This window comes from Lampetra fluviatilis, chromosome 4, assembly GCF_964198595.1.
Source record: "Lampetra fluviatilis chromosome 4, kcLamFluv1.1, whole genome shotgun sequence".
Taxonomy (NCBI): domain Eukaryota; kingdom Metazoa; phylum Chordata; class Hyperoartia; order Petromyzontiformes; family Petromyzontidae; genus Lampetra; species Lampetra fluviatilis.
The window spans coordinates 18206803-18228842 of record NC_136278.1 but is presented as its reverse complement, the minus strand read 5'-3'; the positions used below and the strand labels follow the sequence as shown (position 1 = coordinate 18228842).

At 56.0% G+C, this 22040-nt stretch overlaps 1 protein-coding gene across 5 annotated transcripts in view; it reads left to right on the top strand.

Annotated features, from left to right (window-relative positions):
• The window catches only part of ADCY3 (adenylate cyclase 3), an 89874-nt gene that overhangs the window by 52620 nt on the left and 15214 nt on the right, over nucleotides 1–22040 (top strand). For 4 of the 5 annotated variants that reach the window (XM_078855712.1, XM_078855710.1, XM_078855708.1 and 1 more), the window contains exons 6-12: nucleotides 7384–7495; nucleotides 10606–10733; nucleotides 11533–11691; nucleotides 11823–11985; nucleotides 13081–13194; nucleotides 14170–14312; nucleotides 17099–17260. In XM_078855712.1, the coding sequence (XP_078711838.1) occupies nucleotides 7384–7495; nucleotides 10606–10733; nucleotides 11533–11691; nucleotides 11823–11985; nucleotides 13081–13194; nucleotides 14170–14312; nucleotides 17099–17260 (981 nt within the window). The remainder of the gene's footprint in view (nucleotides 1–7383; nucleotides 7496–10605; nucleotides 10734–11532; nucleotides 11692–11822; nucleotides 11986–13080; nucleotides 13195–14169; nucleotides 14313–17098; nucleotides 17261–22040) is intronic. The other variant, XM_078855711.1, reaches the window with a different exon arrangement.

Below are 22040 nucleotides of genomic sequence, written 5' to 3'. Positions count from 1 at the left end.
GACAAGTCAAATCAGCTCCACATCCTTCAATACCACATCAGTCCATCTCTTCATGCCTGTTTAGCTCCATGTATTCAGCCAAACAGAAGCTGGCTTGAGCACGTGGTGGCTAGGCATGCGGACTACGTGACCCAGCCAATGCAGCCTCGCTTGCCGGAGGAGCTCACTGATGGGACTTTGTGCGGATCTTTCAAGGATCTGTGAACTTCTCACACAATCCAGTCTGGTTAAACCAAGGATGTATCGTAGGCAAGCCAGCCTGAATGCACACGTAAGAACGACAAAGATCCCCCGTATAGCCTTGACAGGCTGTTGGGGCAAGTGTTGTTAGCGAGCAGCTATGAAGGATGGCATGGCCAGCACCCCGTGCCAGTCGATTTTGTCCCCCCAGGACCGGTGTTGAAATATCGCACCGAGTACTCATTTAAGGCTGAGTTGACCTGGTGGTGGCCGAGGACCGATTCAGATATATTCATCACCGAACATCGTCTATGATCGGGAATTGAACACGCACGCACTTGCACGCACGCACACACACACACTCACGCACTCACAATCATACACTCTCACGCACACTCACACGCTCGCACGCACACAGGTTGGCATGGCGCACGAGGGGGTGGAAGGCCAGCACCACGCCCGGCCGCCTTTGTTTCCCTAGTGGCGATATGTACACACCACACCAGGTACTCATTTGAGGCTGAGTCGACCTAGGCGAGGCCCACGACCGGTTCAGATAGTCGTCACTGGTGTTGGCCGTGAGCGGGAATCGAACTCGGGGCACCGCTACACTACCGCTCCCCCACGCAGACACGCGCGCGCGCACGTGCATGGTACTATGTACACGCAGACGCGCGTGCACACGCTGTCTGCACGTGCAGGAATGCACATGCACCCATTCATACGCACGCACACGCACCCTTGGCACTCACCATGCACATCGTGTACACACGCGCGAACTCGTACGCTGCGCGTGCGTGTATGCTATGCGCGTACGATGCGCTTGTATGCTGCGAGTGCATGGACCGTATTATTTTCAATCTGGGGGGGGAGGTTACCAAAATTGGTGCCGTCCACTGTAATGTGGACTTCGTCAAAGACCCCAGTGACGTCATTCTTCCGCAGGAACGAGCCGTTGTTGCACCGCGCGTTGGGGACGAATTGCCTCGTCGCAGAGCGGCTGTGAAAAGTGACTTGGGGCGTCGTTTGTTCTCGGTGGGGAATCAAATAGTTTTAGTGGCGCAAAAATAGCCGGTGCTAATCGACGCAATGCTCCGCGCAAAAATGTATGCAGATAGATGCGCACGCCAACACACGGACCAGTACCAGATTATCCCTGTAGAAAAAGTAGCTACATAATGCTCTGGGCTCCGCACTTTCCAGGGCCCCGCGCTAAATGCTTTCAAACTATCAATTGTGGTTCAGTGATTCTGCACTTGCTCTATTACTATAGTACTAATCTGCCTTCAACTTTTATGAACAACTGGGTGTTTAAGGTTAGCAATTTGTCGTATTATCTGGCTGTCTAGCAAATTTAAAATTACAATTACTTTACGATGCAAGTACATTTTTTTTTTAATTTAGGGCCCCTTTATAACATTTGCTACAGGCCCCGCACTAGCTTAATCCGCCACTGGCAGGGACCAATATCAATACCCCACCATTCGCCACTCAGTGACGCTGACGCATTGTGAAGTGGTCGACGGCTCGCTGACAGGAAGGTCTCGGGACTGACCCAGCAGGTGCCATGGGTTGGCTTACTGAGATGACCGGTAGATGCACCCAGCTGTACCCGACTACTGCGCCAACTTGCTGCGTTTTAGCCGCCCGGCGCTTTGCTCGTTGTTGCGAGCGTCGCTCCTCTGCCCTGCGTTGTTGCTGGAGGGTGACTGCCTCCAACTGCCCAGTAGCAGCGTCCTTCACGGACACAGACATACATACACACATGCACATAAACATACGGGCACACATATCCACACACGAGCATTGACATACAACAACAACAGTCGCCATTCACCACTCAGTGACATTGGCAATACCACAGTGCTTGTGCCAATCTAGGTGCACGCACACATGCCCGTATAAAGGACAAAGACGCACAACACACATACATACACACCAACGTGCAATCATCACTGAGCACGCACCCACGCGCACACACACACACAACACATGAACATGCACACATATGAACACAGACCAAAATACGCCGCATAGCCATCTAACAGATTGTTGAGGCGAGTGCTGTTAGCGAGCAGCTATGAAGGATGGCCAGGCCAGCACCCCTTGCCAGGCGATTTTGTCTCCCCAGTGGTGGCCCAGGACCGATTCAGATATATTCGTCACCGCGTGCACGTACATACATACACACACACCCACACACGCACACTCGTTCACTGGTGGGCGTACAAACGCACATCCAAATGAATGCAGACACGCGGAGACACGCAGAGATGTGCGGGGAGACGCGAAGACACGCAGACAGACCAGTGCGTCAGGTTCCAGTGGGGCTGCGGGCACGGTGAGCACGACCTCGCCAAACCCTCCCTGATCCCCATGGAGGAGGGCGCGTCCCTGGCGGGGGCCTCCCCACCTCGGTAACCCGTCACCACGATTGCCCGCTACCATGGTCACCCACCACCACGGTCACCCACCACCACGGTCGCCCACCACCACTGTCACTCACCACCACGGTCGCCCGCCACCACGGTCGCCCGCCACCACGGTCGCCCGCCACCACTGTCACTCACCACCACGATCGCTCACATCGTTTTTGCTTTCATCCAAACGGCGCGGCGCAGTCGGTACCTCACCGGGCTGCGTGCACAGCGGCCAGCTCAGGTCGGCTCGAGAAAGAAAGAAAAAACTGGGCAGGCGACAACGCCGCCTCCGTCCCGTATCCCTGCCTCAATGTGAAGAATATTTATCTGAGTGCGTTTTTATACATCCCGTCAGCCACACAGCCTTCTTTCTGGGGGTGCGTAATTTCAGCAGCATTGGTTCAATAACTTTGAGCCGGCCTTGAAATTCAGTGTCTCATCAGGGCAGAGTCAGGCGTGCACTCCAGTTGTTCTGTATGCATGTTGAACTTCTTTTGCACCGTACGTAGCCAACCGTGCGGATCACCCGCCCAGTTGTTTTGCTCCGAGCCTGGTGAGGTACGGGCTGCGCTGAACTCGGGGTGACGGGCATCTCGGGGTCGGTCAAATTTGGCGTTCCCACGATCGTATGAGGTCGCTTGAGAGTTCCCGCGCAAGGTCGAGCAGATGTCTGTCCGACCCAAACCCATAGTGTGGAAGGTCAGGAGCGAAGTGTGAGGACGGAACCGAGTGTCTAAAGTTGAATTTTGAACTAAAGTGCCGAGTCAAAACATCTGCCAACGGCTACGGCGTTTGTGATCGCGATGCTCGGCAGGGTTGCCGACGCCAGGAATCCAGGCCGAGCCCGGAGAAGTGAAAGCCGTCGAGTCTGGGCACCGGCCCGAAACGATAGCCAAGTTCAAACTGCGTAAGCTGAATATAATTGGGACCACGTGGGTACACACCCGAGTTGCCGCAGCCGGTTCAAACGGGGCGCTCAACCAACGAGCGGCTCATCTCCGTGGCCAGTGGTGGAAATTCCACGTTCTAGTGACGAGCTGTAGGGCACTCCCGAAGGGCAATCAGATTCAAAAACAAAGATCCCCGGTATAGCCTTAAGAGGAGGTTATGGCAAGTGCTCTTCGTGAGCATCTATGAATGCTAGCACAGCACACGAGGGGGTCGGTAGCCAGCACCATGCATTGCCGTAGCAGATACTCATTTGAGGATGAGTAGACCTCGGTGAGGCCCAGGGCCGGTTCAGATAATTGTCACTGGTGTTCGCCGTGAGCAGAAATCGAACTCGGTTTCACCGGGTTGGTAGCGCGATCCGCTAACAGCTCCACTACAGCTCCCCCACACGAACGCGCACGCGCGCACGCACACGCACAGCCTCCTCCGTTATGGTAATGGGCCGTACCGATGCATCCTGTTCACGGCAAACATTTGAAGTGTCCCCATTGTTCTGCCAGTCGTCAGCAAATATTTTATAAAAAACCTCGCTGGGCAGCTGAGGTGCAGGACGGGGAGCAGAGGCAAATCGAGTAAACCGAGGGCAGGGATGGCCCTGTGGCGCCCGTGTCAGTGTCGTCTTCATTGGCTTGTCATGCCACCGGGACGCACCTTTCCCACCTTTTCCCACCTTTGCCGGGCATTCGGCCGCCGACCCGATGAGGTTCCTGGAACGTGACCCGGGATTCGGGCATTCATGACGGCCGTTTTTGAAGTGCCCGAGTCGGCACTGTTGAGTTTTGTTCTGGTTTCGGATCCCCCGCGGTCAATCTTGATTCTTAAAAACCGTCGCCTTGTCCATGCGCTGCTGGACGGAGGCCTGCCCGCATGCAACGAGCCGACGGACCCGTTGGGGCATGGCTCAGATCATCGCAACGATGCGCCGCTCGTCAAACGACGACCACAACGACAACGGTGGAACCAACGTCCATCGACGTCGCTGCGGAGACACGATAGTTTCGTTGGGAGGTGATTGCCCTGTTTGCACTCGCGTGGCAACATCGCCGAGAGAGAGAAAGAGTGAGAGTAGCCACCCACGGCCTAATGGTTATTTTGTTGATCGGTGGACCATTTAACTGTGGCTTATCGACGCTGCGTCCCGTTAGCCCCCCCCCCCCTCCCCCGGTGAGCCTCGTGACTTCGGTTTCAAGAGGGCTGCGGGGCCGTATGATGCAGGCGAGTCCTCGTGGGTGCCGCGCGTTGATGCGCCCGCGGCCCCGTTGTCACCGCGCCGGCCGGCGACCGCACAGAAGAAAAAAAGCCGCAAGTCGTTGCCTCCAATTTCGTTCTTCATTTGGCCCGGTCCGGTTTAAGGATATGCCTGATAACGCAAAGAATATTTTGTTAACAGAACATGTATTTAGACTGGAGGAGGAATCCGATGAGCTTTAAATCTCCTTTCAACAGATGTCCAGGTGGGGCACGGGGTCAGAACGTTACAAGAACAAACAGTACACAAACACGATAGGAATGCAAACTATAAAAAATAAAATCCCGGCCTGGAGGGTCGACTCGCGCCATCCTCCCTCCAGCGGTGATAGAACGAGCAACACTTTGAGGGATCTCAACAACGTCTATCCTGTGGAGAGATTTTCACCCCTTCACCCCATTCGAGGAACGTGGAATTTCCATCACTGACAAACCGGGGCTGCAGATTGGGGGGGTTAGGCAGTGCCCCCCCCTTCCCCCCCACCGATGCTGGAAGACGCCGTGAGTTTGAAACGCGAGATGCGGCGGCGCAGTGTGGTTGGCATGGACCCCTTGGAGCCAAGAATGAAACGGGATCTCCGGTACAAACCCCCCCCCCCCCTTCTTTGCAGCTCATCGCCTGGGCCCCCTTCAGCTCATGGTGCTCCAGTGTTGGCGAGATGTTAACTCCATCGCCTGGTATACAGGAAGTCGTTTGTTCTATCCCGACCCTGATGCCTGCTGTATATTTGGAGTTTGCGTGTCTCTCTCCCCGTGGTCGTGTGGATTTTTTCCCCAGCTCCTCCGGTTTTTCCCTGCACATTTAGAATCAACGTCACGCGTTGAGAATATTTGCTGCTGCTATAAATTTCCACATGATGATAAGCCACTTTGAGCTGCACACCAGGTCGCTCCACAGCTCAGTGGTTCTTACGTGACAAGATGAAAAAAAAATTGTTCAGTTTATAGTTGCACTGCCTGCACACTCGCTCCGGGCACCACTGACTGGACTGACTGACGCTGTCTCACGAATGATGGAAAGGTTAAAGGCGCAGCCCTGCAATCGCTCGCTGCGCCGCCGCCGAAAGGGCCTTCACCAGGGTGAGAGAGAGAGAGCCCTCGGGATACTTTGGCCTACTCGACCACGCTGACGAGATGCAGCGGGAGTACCGACGCCTTACCCGACTGCTTTTTTGTCTTCAGTTGTCCTTCCCCCCCGCACCTGGCTACGTGCGACGCGAAAGAAGTTCAACATACGGTTCGTACACCACCGCACACGACCTGCCGATCGATTATCTGGGGTTGTACCCGTTTACCGTGCTGCGTAGGGCCACGCAGGGGCATGGAATCGAACCAGCAACTCCTCTCGAGCGGCGCTATCCCCTCGGCCGTCTCCGGTCTCTCTCCGCGAAGCTTGCCGGAGGGCACCGTGGGCCCGTCGTTTGCCGGGCTCAATTTACCGCACGCGCATTTGACCCGACCACCTTCGCCAGTTGACCGCTCTGCTGCTCGGGCGACCGCGAGGGGCCGGTGGAGGGTGGTGGAGAGGGGGGTAGGGAGTGTGGGGTAGGGGGGCCGTCCGGTGCTGTACCGAGGGCCGCGCTCTGCCCGCCAGTGCCGCCTGTTTCACCGCCCGCTCGCTCGCGCCGCGCCGGGCTCCCGCGTGGCAGCTGCTGGCGTCCCGACGTTCCGCTCCTCTGTGGGATTCACTCGGGGAGCCGTCGAGGGCCCCGTCCTTGTGTCCGCCGTGGAGGTGGGGCTTGGGGGGGGTGGTCGTCTAGCCGTGCTTGACTGGCACGTCGGAGCGAAACGTCGGACGTCGTGTGTGCACGGCGCGCGGTACGACCCAGAAAAAAACCCGAACCCGCGTCGCAAACGCCCGCGGCTGCAGCAAATATGGTCACTGAAACGAGCACCGCGGAGAGAATGTGGTGGCTCATTTTCAGGAGGATCCTGCATGGCCGATACGGTGTGGTCGAGGCCTTCACCCGGCAGTGGATAAACTGACGGAGCGCAGTAAATTATTAACGTCACACGTAAGCAACGCCTCAAATGTCACGCTGTGAGCGGTCCACGTGCTGCCACGGGACTCGGGAGGTCATGAGCACAACGTGGCCCATCATCTCTGCAGGCGTGACAAAAGAGAAACGAGTACCATTTTGCGGAAAGTCAACCACGGTCAAACCCCACTTGATTGAGCAGGACAGGACGTCAGAACATCATCAGCACGCATTTTGAGACTTAATTTGATTATTTATGAGCTCTGAAAATCGGCCGTCGCCCACAAGCGCGGCCTCCGTTTGTAACAAAAATCCCCGCACCGGTGTTGTTGAGGAACGCGTTGACTTCGCGAGTCATCCGGGGTGGTGTGGGGACGATGCAAAGCGTATGCAAATTAGGCTCTACAAGGTATTTTGTTTACGTTCAGAGACGGCGATGCAGGCTGCCTCTTCCCCGCTCTCGGCCAACCAATCGACGGAGGCCTCTCGACGCCCTGTCGGCCACGGCGGATTTTTTTTTGTTCGACCGTACTTCACCATGCCGGTTGCTCCATGGGCGCAGTGTATATGCGAGTTGTTGTTGTTGCTTCCGCGTGCGTGCGCAGCATCCTGTTTGCGGACATCGTGGGCTTCACGCAGCTGTCGTCGGCGTGCAGCGCGCACGAGCTCGTCAAGCTGCTCAACGAGCTCTTCGCGAGGTTCGACAAGCTGGCCGCGGTGAGCGCCTCATCCCACGGCCCACACGGCCACCCGCGGCCCGCACGGACCGCACGGACCGCACGGCTCTGACGGACCGCACGGACGACATGACCTTACATGGCCTCCACGGCCCCCACGGCCGACACGGCCACCCGCGGCCCCCACGGCCCCCACGGCTCCCACAACCCACACGGCCCCCATGGACCCACACGTCCCACACCACCCCCACGGTCCCCACAGCCCACACAGCACACATGGCCCCCTATGGCCCACACGGCCCACACGGCCCACATGGCCCAAACATCCCCCACCGCCCACACGGCCCAAACGGCGCCCTATGGCCCACATGGCCCGCACGGCCCAAACAGCCCCCATGGAAATCAATATCATCTGCAGCCGTGATCTGTTCACTGCTGAATGCAGGCCTCCCCAAGCCATTGCAACTTTGATGATGCACCAATGGGAAGTTAAAAACTCTGACCGGGCAGTGTGCGGGGAGGCTATGGTCACCACCCTTCCCCTGCACCTCCGGCGAGCATGGTCGGCTATATACGGTGCAAAAGAAATTAAACGTCGTACATACAAAACAAATATCCCCCGTGTAGCCTTAACAGACTGTTGGGGCAAGTGATGTTAGCGAGCACCAATGAAGGCCGGAACGGTACACAAGGAGGCGGGTGGCCAGCACCACGCCCGGCCGCCTTTGTCACCCCAGTGGTGATGTTTCCACATCGCACCAGGTACTCATTTGAGGCTGAGTCGACCTAGGCGAGGACCAGGACCGGTTCATAGCGCAGCGTAGCGCTAACCGCTACACTACCGCTCCCCACGGTAGTGTATAGCATACATATCAATATAATCATACACACTCCCACCCAGAACAGAACCGTGGAGCACGCAGCGTGGACTGAATGGCCTATTCACAAACACTGACGGGGTGGCATCGTCATCGTCGTCATCACAGCAATCACCTTGGCTCATCAAGCACGGCGATTTAACATCACACAGCTGTGGCTCCACATCTAGATCAGCCACATAAAGAAGAACAATAGAGATGTATATAGACACGCCGAGACTCATAGACACACATAGAGACCAATAGACTCACACAGAGACCCATAGACTCACAAAGAGACCCATAGACTCACACAGAGACCCATAGACTGGCATAGAGACCCATAGACACACAGAGACCCATAGACTCACACAGAGACCCATAGACTCACACAGAGATGCATAGACTCACACAGAGACCCATAGACTCACACAGAGACGCATAGAGTCACATAGAGACCCATAGGCTCAAATAGAGACCCATAGATTCCCACAGAGACCATCTGACTCATACAAAGATCTTCATAAAAGGAGGCATCATCACAGCGATGATTCATCACCCCACTACCCCTGACGCAATCATCCTGGCTCATCAACCACCGCGATGTCGTCTCGTGGCGGTCGCTCCGCGTCTGGACGGGCCACACGGAGGAGGTGACTGCTCTGTTGCCTGCGATGCAACAACGCCGCGCCCAGTGCCGGCGGACGCGACAGGGGCTGCGGTGGTGAAACATTAACAGGGCGGCTCGGGTTGGTTTTGCCCGGACCGCCGAGAACACAATCGTGCCGCGCGGCGCTCCCTCCTCCGCTGTTATCATAATATTTACTCGGCGCCTTGCGTACGGGGGCCCACTTGAAGGCTCTTTGCAGAGCAGACACATGGGCAAGTGTAGCGGATTAATGGTGCTTGTACACACACGCGCGCGTGGACGTTTATATACGGTCACACACACGTACATCTATACTCGCACGCAAATATGTTTAAACAGCATACGCGGGCACACGCAAGTGGACGTGCCGGACAGGAATACGTAGACACGCACAGAAGGAGAATCTCGCACAAACGCAAACAAAGATATCCTCCCTCCCCGATTGCGGTACGCCATCGTGCCTGGCCACCTTTGTCTCCCCATTGCTTCAGGTTGAGTCGATCTAGGGGAGGCCCAGGACCGCTTTTGGTATTCGCCAGCAATGTCTGTGTCTCTGCGTATGCATGTATGTGTACGTTCAACATCAGTGGCGAATGTTTGAATTGCCCCTGCGCCTCCCCATGGCCCACACCACAAGTACCTGGTGCCGTGTGTCAACATCGGCACTGGAGACAGACAGGTGGGCGTGGTGCTGGCCACACCACCCCCTCGTGCACCGTGCCAACTTTCATAGTGAGCGTGCACGTGTGTGTCAGTGTGCCAAGTCACCGCATGCCTAAACAGCTTTTGTTCGGCCGGATCGAGGGGCTAAACGGGCGTGGCACGGGCTAGAGAAGAGATGGAGTGATGTGGTACAGGAGGACGTGGAGCTGAGTGGACTTGCCGATGATTGGTACCAGCTGTGTCAAGATAGGCCTCGGTGGAGGAGGCTCGTGAAGGACGCTACTGGCCAGTTGGAGGCAGTCGCCCTCCAACAACAACGGAGGGCGGAGGAGCGACGCTCATAACAACGAGTGGAGCGCCGGGTGGCTAAAACACAGCAAGTTGGCACAGGAGGAGGCACAGGTGATGCATCGGCTAGTCATCTCAGTCAGTCAACCCGTGGCACCTGGGTCTGCCCCGTGACCTCCTGCCAGCGGGCGTTCGACACTTCACGTGCCCTCAAGGTGCACATAGCCTGGCACAAGCGTCATGGTGACGTCACCGCCACTTAGTGGCGGCGAATGGCGGTTGTTGGTGTGTCAGTGTGTGTGTTCAGTGTGTGTGTTCAGTGTGTGTGTGTGTGTGTTCAGTGTGTATGAGGGTGTGTGTGTGCCTTTTCTGGGAGTGGTAGTGTAGCAGTTAGTGCGCTGTGCTACAAACCCGACGAACCGAGTTCGGTTCCCGCTCACGGCCAACACCAATGATGATTATCTGAACCGGTCCTGGGCCTCCCCTAGGTCGACTCAGCCTCAAATGAATACTCGGTGCGGTGCGTAAACATCTCCACTTGGGAGACAAAGGCAGCCGGGCGTGGTGCTGGCCCCCCCACCTCATCGTGTGCCGTGCCGGCCCTCATCGGTGCTACTCCCGAGCAGCACTCGCCCCAACAGTCCACGAAGGCTACACGGGGGATCTTTGTCTTTGTGCGTGTGCGCGAGGTAGACGTACTCACAGCTGCGCATCAAGATCCTGGGCGACTGCTACTACTGCATCTGCGGGGTCCCCGAGTTCCGCGAGGACCACGCGGCCTGCTGCATCTACATGGGGCTCGCCATGGTCAACGCCATCTCGTGAGCACAAAGACAAAGACGCCCCGTGTAGCCCCTTAACAGACTGTCGGGGCAAGTGCTGTTAGCGAGTAGCACCTATGAAGGCCGGAACGGCACACGAGGGGGTGGGTGGCCAGGACCACGCCCGGCCGCCTTTGTCTCCCCAGTGACGATGTTGACACACCGCACCAAGTACTAATTTGAGGCTGAGTCGATCTAGGAGAGGCCCACCACCGGTTCAGATCATCGTCACTGGTGGCGGCCACGCACACACACAGACAAAGGTCTCCCATGTAGCCTGGAACAGACTGTTGGGGAAAGTATTATTGGCAAACGCCTCTAAATTATAAGGCCCACTGCAACTATATATAGCTCTTTTACAAAAGCGACCTGGCTATCACACACGATAGCCAAACGAAGTGACTTATCACATAGAAATGTATAGCAGCCAAATACACTGAATGCGCGATGTTTATTCTAAATGTTGAGGGAAAAACTGGAGCGCCCGGAGAAAGATCCACGCGACCACTAGGTGAGAGACACGCAAATTCCAAATATACGGCAGGCACCAGGGTCTGCATCGAACCCACGACCTCCTGTATGCCAGGCAAGGTAGTGAACATCTCCACGGGGAGAGAGAGGGACACGCAAACTCCAAATATACGGCAGGCGTCAGGGTCAGGATCACTCGCGGCCAACGTCGGTAACGGATATCTCAACGGATCCTGGGCCTTCTCTATACACGTGTGTGTGTGTACACATGTACGAGTGTGTGTGTGTACCGGTATAACATAGGCGTGTGTGTGCGCGCGTGTTGCAGCTACGTGCGCGAGAAAACCAAGACGGACGTGAACATGCGTGTGGGCATCCACACGGGCGCCGTGCTGGGCGGCGTCCTTGGCCAGAAGAAGTGGCAGTTCGACGTCTGGTCCACGGACGTGACGCTGGCCAACAAGATGGAGGCCGGCGGCATCCCGGGGTCAGACTCTTGGGGTCAGGGTTGGGGTCAGGGTCACGATGGCATTTAGGGTAAGGGTTAGGGTCAGGAGAGCCGCGTCATAACGAGGACTTGCCGTGCATCGTTGTGCGCGTGTGCGCGTGTGCATGCAGGCGCGTGCACATCTCCCAGGTGACGTTCGAGTGCCTGAAGGGCGAGTTCGAGGTGGAGCCGGGCGACGGCGGAGCGAGGAACGAGTACCTCCGCGAGAAGGGCATCGTCACCTACCTCGTGGTGCCGCCCAGCCCGCCGCCCCGCAACGGCATCAACGGCGTCGTACGTGCCACACCAAAGACAGAGGTCCCCCGCGTAGCTTCCACCGCGCCGTGCCACTCGCGAGTAGCAGCAGCGCCTGTGAAGCCCCCCGCGGCACACGAGGGGGTGGATGGGTGGGTGGCCAGCACCGGGCCCGGCCACCGTTGTCACGCCGGTGGCGATTTTTGCACATCGCACCGGGTACTAGGGGAGGCCCGGCGCCGGTTCAGACAATCGTCGCTGCTCTTGATCGTGAGCGTAAATCGAACTCGGATCGCGGAGTTCGTTGCACGGTTACAAAGACAAAGATCGCCTGTATGGCCTTAACAGACTGTTAGTGAACGTTCTGTTCATGTGCAGCACCTGTGAAGGTCGGCACGGGCAGTCAGGTGATGGAGTGCCGCAGTGGCGAAATGTTAACTACCTCACCTGGCATACGGGAGGTCGTGGGTTTGATCCCAATCCTGATGTCTGTATATTTGGAGTTTGCATGTCTCTTTCCCCTGTGGTCACGTGGATTTAATGATGTCACCCTGCTGCTCTATTTAAGACCGGGAGCAGGTGGAGGGCTTCACTATTCTGGCAAATTGCCCGAAACGTCGTACTCAAAAATTGTAAATGTTGTGTATTCACTCTTCAACACACCGGTGGACTAAAGTAGTGAACTATTTGTCTTTTGTCAACGTGACAGATTTTTTTTATTGATTGGCAGTGTCGGGTGGTGGAGGGTTGCGACACATTTATAAATAACGCGATCTAACCCAAAACCCTTTATCATGAATAATATTGGTCACGAAAGCCTACGTGTTGAACTGGATTTTTCTCCAGGTCCTCTGGTGTTTCCCTCCACATTAGAATCAACGTCATGCATTTAGAGTATTTTGCTGATGTACATTTCCACGTGATAAGCCACTTCGTTGAGCTATCATCTGTGATAGCCAGGTCGCTTCTGAAAAGGGCAGCGCAGCTAAGTGGGCCTTACCTGGTAAAATTTTAACAAATGTTTAGTTTCATAATTTATGGATGGGCGGTCAGGTACCAGTGTGTCGGGCAGTGTTGATAGGCCACTGTGTTGAGGGGCCACTGATAGGCCACTGATAGGTCACTGTGTTTCAGAAGCTGTCGCTGACGTCGTGCGACGACACTTCCCCCAAGCTCATCAACACCACAGAGTGGAGTGGCGCGCTGCAGGCCAACCTCACGCCCGAGAGGGACGAACTCGACTCGCGGGTGAGGCCGTGGGCACACGCACGCATGAGTGCGCGCGTGTGTGTGGGTGTGTTCTACGTGTGCATGTGTGTGTGGCATAGCGGTTAGCGCACTGTGCTACGATCCCAGTGACCCGAGTTCGAATCCTGCTCACGGCCAACACCGGTGACAATTATCTTAACTGGTTCTGGTCCTCCCCTAAGTCGGCTTGGCCTCAAATGATTACCTGCTGAGGTAGATAAACATCGCCACGAGGGAGACAAAAGCGGCCGGGCATAGCGCTGGCCACCCACCCCCTCCTTTGCCATGCGGACCCTCATAGGTGCTCGCTAACAGCACTTGCCCCCAACGGTCTGTTCTGCGTGTGTGCATGTGTGCATTTGTGCGTGTGTGCATGTGTGCATTTGTGCGTGTCTGCGTGTCTGCGTGTCTGCGTGTGTCAATGGGCACGACATGGGCTAGAGAAGAGGTGGGCTGATGCGGTACAGCAGGATATGGAGCCGAGTGGACTTGATGATGACTGGTACCAGCGGTGTGAAGGAGGCTCGTGAAGGACACTGCTGCCACTGGGCAGTTGGAGGCAGTCGCCCTCCAACAACAGCGAAGGGCAGAGGAGCGACGCTCACAACAACGAGCGGAGCGTCGGGCGGCTAAAACACAGCAAGCTGGCACAGCAGGGAGCACAGGTGGTTCCTCTGCCAGCCATCTCAGTCAGTCGACCCATGTCACCTGCTGGGTCTGTTCCGTGACCTCCTGTCAGCAATGAGCCTTCGACACTTCACGTGGCCTCAAAGTGCACCTAGCCTGGCACGAGCGCCATCACCGCCACTTCGTGGCGAACGGCGGCTGTTGCTGTCGTCGGGTGCGTGCGCGCGCGTCCACCGCGCGCCCAAGTTGTGGTTTGGGCCACCGAGCCGTGCCCGGGATGTGGGTTGTTCCGCGAGGCGGAAGCGGCCCCCCAGGTGAGAGCCGGCGCTGCGGTGTCCGCCCCCACAGGTGGTGAACCCCTCCTTCCCCAACCCGCGGCGGAGGCTACGCCTGCGCGACCTGGCGGTGAGGGTGATCGACGCGCAGCAGAACGAGCAGGAGCTCAACCGGCTCCTCAACGAGGCGCTGATCGAGCGCGAGACGGCGCGAGCGTGAGTCACGGCGGTACCCCCCACGCACCTCCACCCACACCCCCCACGCGCCCCCACCCTCCACCCACACCCCCCACACACCCCCTGGTACTCACCCACCCACCCCACCCCCCACCGGCACGCACAAACCCACATCCCCCCCCCATTCCCCTATCGATTCCACGCGATGCAAACTGTAGACCGTACAGTAAACCCATAGAGACACACAGGGGGAGATGCGTAGAGACCTCCAGGTTACAAAGAGACGCTCCGAGACTCGTAGAGCCACATCGAAGAAAGGCGATTGTGGCCATGCAACACAAACTGGGGACCGCACAGTGAACCCACTGCAGTCTGAGCCGGTTGCAAAGGCTGCAGTAAAGGTGAAGAACCGCTGGCGTAGAGGCACACGGGACGAATAAAACGCTCGCAGGGCACACGCTCCGACGAGTCCCCTCCGACAACGTCGCGTGAAAACTCAACTCACGTTGGCAAAGAGGAATCCACTGGGACAGAGAAGAATACGTGAATTCGACTCTCACAACAAGCCCACAGCTGTGAATCTGAACTCCATTCCATTCACGCGTGGTGATGGCGGCAGCAGCCATGTGGTTCAGGAGCGAGATGCCAATGTGGAGGTCTGCAGCCGCTGGTGGCCACGACGAGAGGGCTTCAGCACAGGGAGAGAGAAAGTTTGTGTCGTGCCGCTGTTCCTCCTCTTCCGTTTATGGTTCTCAATCGTAAAAAGATGTATAGTGTTAGTAAATAAATAGTGTTCGATGAAACAATGTAGTTGTACTTACGTGGCCCATGCTTAATTCGTGTTTCCGATGATTTACCTTCCAAAAACCTCTGACCGTGTCTCGTAAACCCCCCTGAAAGGGCATCTCGCAACCCCAGGGAAGTCACTGCGTGATGCACCCCAGGTTAAGAAGAACCACTGCTCTACGCTGTGGCCATGCCGCCCAGTCGAGAGCTCCGCACGAACAACGCTCGGCATGCGCCGCCCGTTCCTGCAGCGAGCGCCGGAGCGTGAACGGTCGCAGACGTAATTACAGACGTGAACGAGCCAAGACGGGCGGCATGTCTTGTGGCTCTTTGCATGGAGATCGCGGCTAGGCCATTTGGCGTTATCGCTTTATCATATTATTATAATGCAATATAAATACTGCATGTGTTATGATGTATTATTATACCGTCACATGAAAAACAAACGGGCAGTGAAAGTTGCCGAGTCTGAGGAATTGGCCCCAAGGTTTCGGCAGAAACAGCAAGGTGAATCGCAAGGCCACCGTCTCTCCAGAGGGAGATAACAACGCACACACGCATGCACACATGCACAGAAACACGCACGCACATAAGCACACAAACACGCACATAAATACGCACACACGCACGCACATACGCATGGACATAAATACGCACGCACATACGCACGCACAGAAACACGCACGCACATAATCACACACGCACATAATCACACACGCACATAAACACGTGCACACATGAACACACAGAAACACGCACAGACATAAACACCCACGTACACACGCACACACATAAACACGCACACACATAAACACGCACACACACACACATAAATATGCACGCACACACATAAACAAGCATGCACACACGCCCGAACAGAATCACACGTACACACACAGGCACGGAAACACGCGCATGCACAGCACAAGCCGCGACTCAACAGCCGCGCATGTCCATGGTCGCCAAACACGTCATCGTGCATGATGCAGTGGCGGAAACTCCACATTCCTATTGCGAGGCCCAGTCGATCCGTTGAAGCATGACGAGTCCTGGATCTCAACGCCGTCACGAGTCGGCCAGACACCTAGCCATGTACACACACTAACATTTTGAGTGTGTGTGCGCATGGTGTGTGTGTGTGTACACAATGTGTGTGTGTATACAGTGTGTGTGTGTACACAATGTGTGTGTGTACACGATGTGTGTGTGTGTCCAGGGTGTGTGTACACGGTGTGTGTGTGTGCGCGCACGGTGTGTGTACACAATGTGTGTGTGTGTACACGATGTGTGTATGTGTCCAGGGTGTGTGTACACGGTGTTTGTGTATACAAGGTGTGTGTGTGTATATATACACGGTGTGTGTGTACACGGTGTGTGTTGTGAAGTTGCACGCGAGGCGGCGGCGCGTGCCAAGTAGTTGGACAACGCCACGTCGACCATCGCCGGGCGGCTACCGGGCGTCGACCGCCCCGTTGCGAGCGGCGGCGAGTGCGACGCACCGCGGGCGCAGCCTGCCCGTCGCGTTGCCGAGCGCTTCGTTACCGGGCAAGCCGATAAACGAGGGTTCATCCAATTAGGGCAGCCCCCACCCACCGCCCCACGGGATCACCGCCACGACGTCTGTAATTCGCTGCCCTGTAGCGATTCTCGGACGAAACGGAGTCGCCGTCGCGCCAGGAGCCGGCTCGCGCAGCTCCCGAAGGGGGGGGCGGGGGGGGGCGTGCGGAGCGGAACGTCGGACGTCGGTGACCCGAGTTCGATTCCGGCTCGCGGGCCACAACGCAAATGATGGTGATTATCCGAACCTGTCCCGGGCCTCCCCTAGGTCGACTCGGCTTCAAATTAATTCTCGGTACGCTGGGTAGTAAACGGCGCCATCGGGCAGACAGGCGGCCGGGCACGGTGCCGTCCATCGCCCACCCCCTCGTGTGCCGCGCCGGCCGTCGGAGGCGCCGCGCTCGCTGACGGCGCTCGCCCCCCCGACGGTCCATTAACGCCACGCCGCGGGCGCCTTCTGCTTTTTGCGCGTGGCTGTCCAGGCTGAAGGGCAAGTACACAAACCGCGTGTCGATGCGCTTCGTGGACCCCGCGCTCGAGACGCGCTTCTCTGTCGAGAAGGAGAAGCAAAGCGGCGCCGCCATCAGCTGCTCGTGCGTCGTGCTGCTCTTCTCCTTCATCGTCGAGCTCTGCCTTGACCCACGGTGCGCGCTGCCCACACCACGCACCACACGGGTACCACGATGACGACGATGATAACGCAGATGATGATGATCACGCTGATGGTGACACTGCTGATGAAGCTGCTGATGGAGCTGCTGGTGACGCTGCTGGTGACGTTGCTGATGGAGCTGCTGATGAAGCTGCTGATGACGCTGCTGGTGACGCTGCTGATGACGCTGCTGATGAAGCTGCTGCTGATGCTGCAGGTGATGCTGCTGGTGACGCTGCTGATGGAGCTGCTGGTGACGCTGCTGGTGACGCTGCTGATGACGCTGCTGATGATGACGCTGATGAAGCTGCTGATGAAGCTGCTGCTGATGCTGCAGGTGATGCTGCTGGTGACGCTGCTGATGGAGCTGCTGATGACGCTGCTGATGAAGCTGCTGATGACGCTGCTGATGAAGCTGCTGGTGACGCTGCTGATGGAGCTGCTGATGACGCTGCTGATGACGCTGCTGATGAAGCTGCTGATGATGCTGCTGATGACGCTGCTGATGAAGCTGCTGATGACGCTGCAGGTGATGCTGCTGGTGACGCTGCTGATGACGCTGCTGGTGACGCTGCTGATGACGCTGCTGATGACGCTGATGGTGACGCTGCTGGTGACGCTGCTGGTGACGCTGCTGATGAAGCTGCTGGTGGCGCTGCTGGTGACGCTGCTGATGACGCTGATGATGATGACGCTGATGAAACTGCTGGTGACGCTGCTGATGACGCTACTGATGGAGCTGCTGATGGAGCTGCTGGTGACGCTGCTGGTGACCCTGCTCATGATGCTGCTGATGAAGCTGCTGGTGACGCTGCTGGTGACGCTGCTGATGACACTGCTGATGAAGCTGCTGATGACGCTGCTGGTGACGCTGCTGGTGACTGCTCATGACGCTGCTGATGACGCTGATGGTGACGCTGCTGATAACGCTGCTCATGACGCTCAGACGCAAACGATGATGGAACGACGATGAGGTGCTAACCAAGGGTTAATTGTTCGACGGCCGTTCGCCGAGTCGCTGGGAGACCGGAGTGCCCATGACTCGTAGTTTACTGGATGTGTATTTTACATTTTACAGACAAACCCCAGTGAAATCGCCTCCCACCGCATCCCCCGCCCCCCACCGCGTCTCCCCCCCCCCACAGCGTCCCCCCCCCACCCCGTCCTCGGCCCCCCACCGCATCCCCGTGCCGTGTTGCTGCCATTTGTTTTTGTTCTGGGTTTGGTTTTTGTTGTTTTTTTGTTGTGTCCAGCCACTTTGATGTGCCCCTGCTGCTGCTGCTGTGAGCGCCGCGCGTCCCTCTGATCCCCCAGATCCCGCTCCTCTGTGGGATCTCCCCACACATCACACGCACGCATGCATCACATGCATCACACGCATGCATGCATCACACGCACGCATCACACACACGCATCACACGCACGCATCACACGTATGCTCATGCGCCCATTCACTCGTGCAACACATACGCTCTCGTATAACACAAATACACTCGTGCTCACAGAACACACGCAGCACACACACGCATGTCACACGCATGCTCACACAATGACAACAACCGCCATTCGCCACTAAGTGGCGGTGATGTCACCACAGCGCTTGTGCCAGGCTATGTGCAATGTAAGGCCACGTGAAGTGTCGAATGCCCACTGGCAGGAGTTCACGGGGCAAACCCAGGTGCCATGGGTCGACTGACTGAGACGACTGGCTGATACACTGCCTAGGCCCCCTACTGTGCCAACTTTCTGTGTTTTAGCCGCCCGGCGCTCCACTTGTTGTGAGCATTGCTCCTCCGCGTTGTTGGAGGGCGACTGCCTCCGACTGCCCAGTAGTGTCCTTCACGAGCCTCCTCTACAGAGGCTGATCTTGACACGGCTAGTACCAGCCATTGGCAAGTTTACTCAGCTCCACATCTTCTTGAACCACATCACTCCATCTCTTCTCTAGCCCGTGCCGCGCCCGCTTAGCCCCCTCGATCCGGCCGAACAAAAGCTGCTTGGGCATGCGGTGGCTGGGCATGCGGGCTACGTGACCCAGCCAACGCAACCTTGCCTGCCAGAGGAGCTCACCGATGGGAATTTGCCCAGATCTTTCAAGGATTTGTGAGCTCCTCACACAATCCAGCCTGGTTAAACCCAGGATGGATCGTAGGCAGGCCAGCCTAAATGTTTATAACCAGCAGAGATGCTCCATTAGGGGGGGTCCACGTTTCGCAAGCGTAGAGAAGGGAGGGAATGACCGTGGCCGAGAAGACCTGAAGCTTCGTGCGGAGCGACAGACCAGGTAGCTTCCACACAGCGTTACACAACCAATGAAAAGATATTGCCGCTCGACTGATTCGTAGTGAGACCTTTGCTGTTAAACCGGAGCTGGTCATGAGCACACTGCCCATGTATGGGAAACTCTCCACTCTCTCCACAACTCTCTGGGTTTTTTGTTTTCTCTCTCTGCCTGTGTATTTAGTGTACTTTTTCTGTCTCCACTCGTTTTTTGTTGTTCTTATGTTCTGCTCTGTCTGTGTGTCTCCGTTCCTCTTGTTTTATGTTTTGTCTCTCTTTGGAATTTTCACACTTAAATTCTAACTTAGCAATTTTTGAAATACGTAATCGACCAGGCTATGCGTTAATTGTGTGTTGACCGACTCTCTGTGTTGTATTACATAACATTTCGATATTTTGCTAGGTTATTTAATTTAGTGTGTTCTTTATCCCTCTTTCCTAATGTTCAAGCTTGCGTAATTGACCACGCGTCGCCATACTCATTGACATGTTAATTTTTTCTCTAACCCCTCCCTCTCTCCGCCCCATCCCCCTCTGTCTATTTAAGGCCTCGCCACAGACTCGATCTCCCTCTCTGTGCCTGTGTTACTCTCTCTCTATGTATCTTGGTGATATTTGTCTGCTTATATGTCTGTCTATAGTTTTCTGGTTAAATTTTTGTTGCTATTTCATTTATACCTGATGATGATTGCTTGTGTTGCAATCGAAACGTCGTATGCTATTATTTAATTTATTATTTTATCTTTATACGTGACTTTACCGAAAGAACCAAAGAGTAATTCCTGCAGTCACGAAAGCTCCAAATTTAAGATCGAGATCAACTGTGCCTGGTGCTTTTCCTGGTCTCAGACTGTGGATCGGCTTCTGTACTTCCTCAACAGATGGCACCTCAGCCAACCACTAACAGGGGGTGCTATTTCGTCCAATTTTTGAGGCACCGCAGCCTCAGCAGGGTCATCCCTACTTTGCCCCATGATATTTTCCAGGCTGAGGGATTTGCCCACCCCCAAGACCTCACAGAAATGCTCATCAAATCTGAAAACCTGGTGCTCAGGGTTGAAGATTGGATCACCTCTCTTTCTCATAATGATGGTGATAGGTGTGGCGCTGCAAGTTACTTTTTTGAGGCTCATGAGGCCCATGAGTTAAAGAGTGATTTGTGATTGTGAACCACTGAGGCAGACTCCATCTCCTCAGCAACCCACGACCACCACCCATCATTGCAGTGCCTCACGGCTGTCTGAATCTCTGAGTGAAGGCTGCGGTAAGCCTCTTCATTCTCTGATGTGAGATGCTGTAGACGGTGGGAGTGGGCCTGTCGCTTTTTTCAGCTAGCCTGAACACCTCCTCTGTCAGCCAAGGTCTCTGGAGAAGTTTGAACCTTGTACCCATAGTAGCCATTGCAGCTGCATGAGCCACAGTCCTAAACCTCGCCCATTTCCCCTCGGCATCAGGAGGTGTGGGGGATGATGCCAACCACAGCTACAAGCGATGATGAAATTCTCGTTTGCAATTTTCATCAGCTAGCTGAAACCAGGCCACTGTGGGTTTGGATGGGTTCCTGGGTGTATACCCACCACCGGAGTGAAATAATGGCAGGCGCATGGCAAGCTGATGGTCAGTGGACCAATCAGCTCCACAGTAGTTCCTGGTGTCAAGGAAATGGGCCAGCGTCGGCCGTTCTGTAACTATATAGTCCAGCAGGTGTTCTTGCATGGAACCGGCGTGCTTCCATGATGTTGTGTGGATGCACGCTGATGCCCGAACAGCATGTTGGTAACTACAAACCCGTGGGCTGCACAAAAGTTTATCAGCCTCCTACCGTTGTTATTGAGCTGATCTGGCCCATGCCTTCCAATCACTCCAGACCAGGTGCCAGCATGATGATGAACTCGGACATTAAAGTCACCCAACACGATGACTCTATCCCGAGGGCTACTTTAGCTAGCACTTGTAACAGGAGGTCATCGAAGGCATCTGACTCATTGGCCTTGCCTGCATCTCTCTACTGATGTTCATCTTCAGTGGGGACATGAGTTACCACGACCACCACTCCTCGCCTCTGGTTGATGGGAAGGCAAGCCCACAGTAGCCTGGGGCTTACAGCTTCCCACACCTCACTGCCATGCTCCCACGCCACCTTCATTATTTTGTGCAGAAGAAGAACCACTCCCTGTTGTTTGGCAGTCTCCTGCCCTGAGTAGAGGACTGTCCACTCCTCATGGTGGCAGGAGCCAGAGCCGGTCCATCGGGACCTTCTAAATACCGCAGAGATCCAAGCGGTACCGGTCCAGCTCCCAACAGAGGAGTGGCAGCCTCTCCTTTGCAGTGAGCATTCAAACATTCCACGTGGCCACCCATAGTGGCTTTTTGCTGTTTCTGGAGGAACCCCGAGGGTAAGAATTCTCCTGGCTCCGCCAAATGGGGTTTGGCCAGGAGATGTCAAAGACACCTGTCCCCCTGGGGCCTCCGGCACAAGCTTAACTGGATAT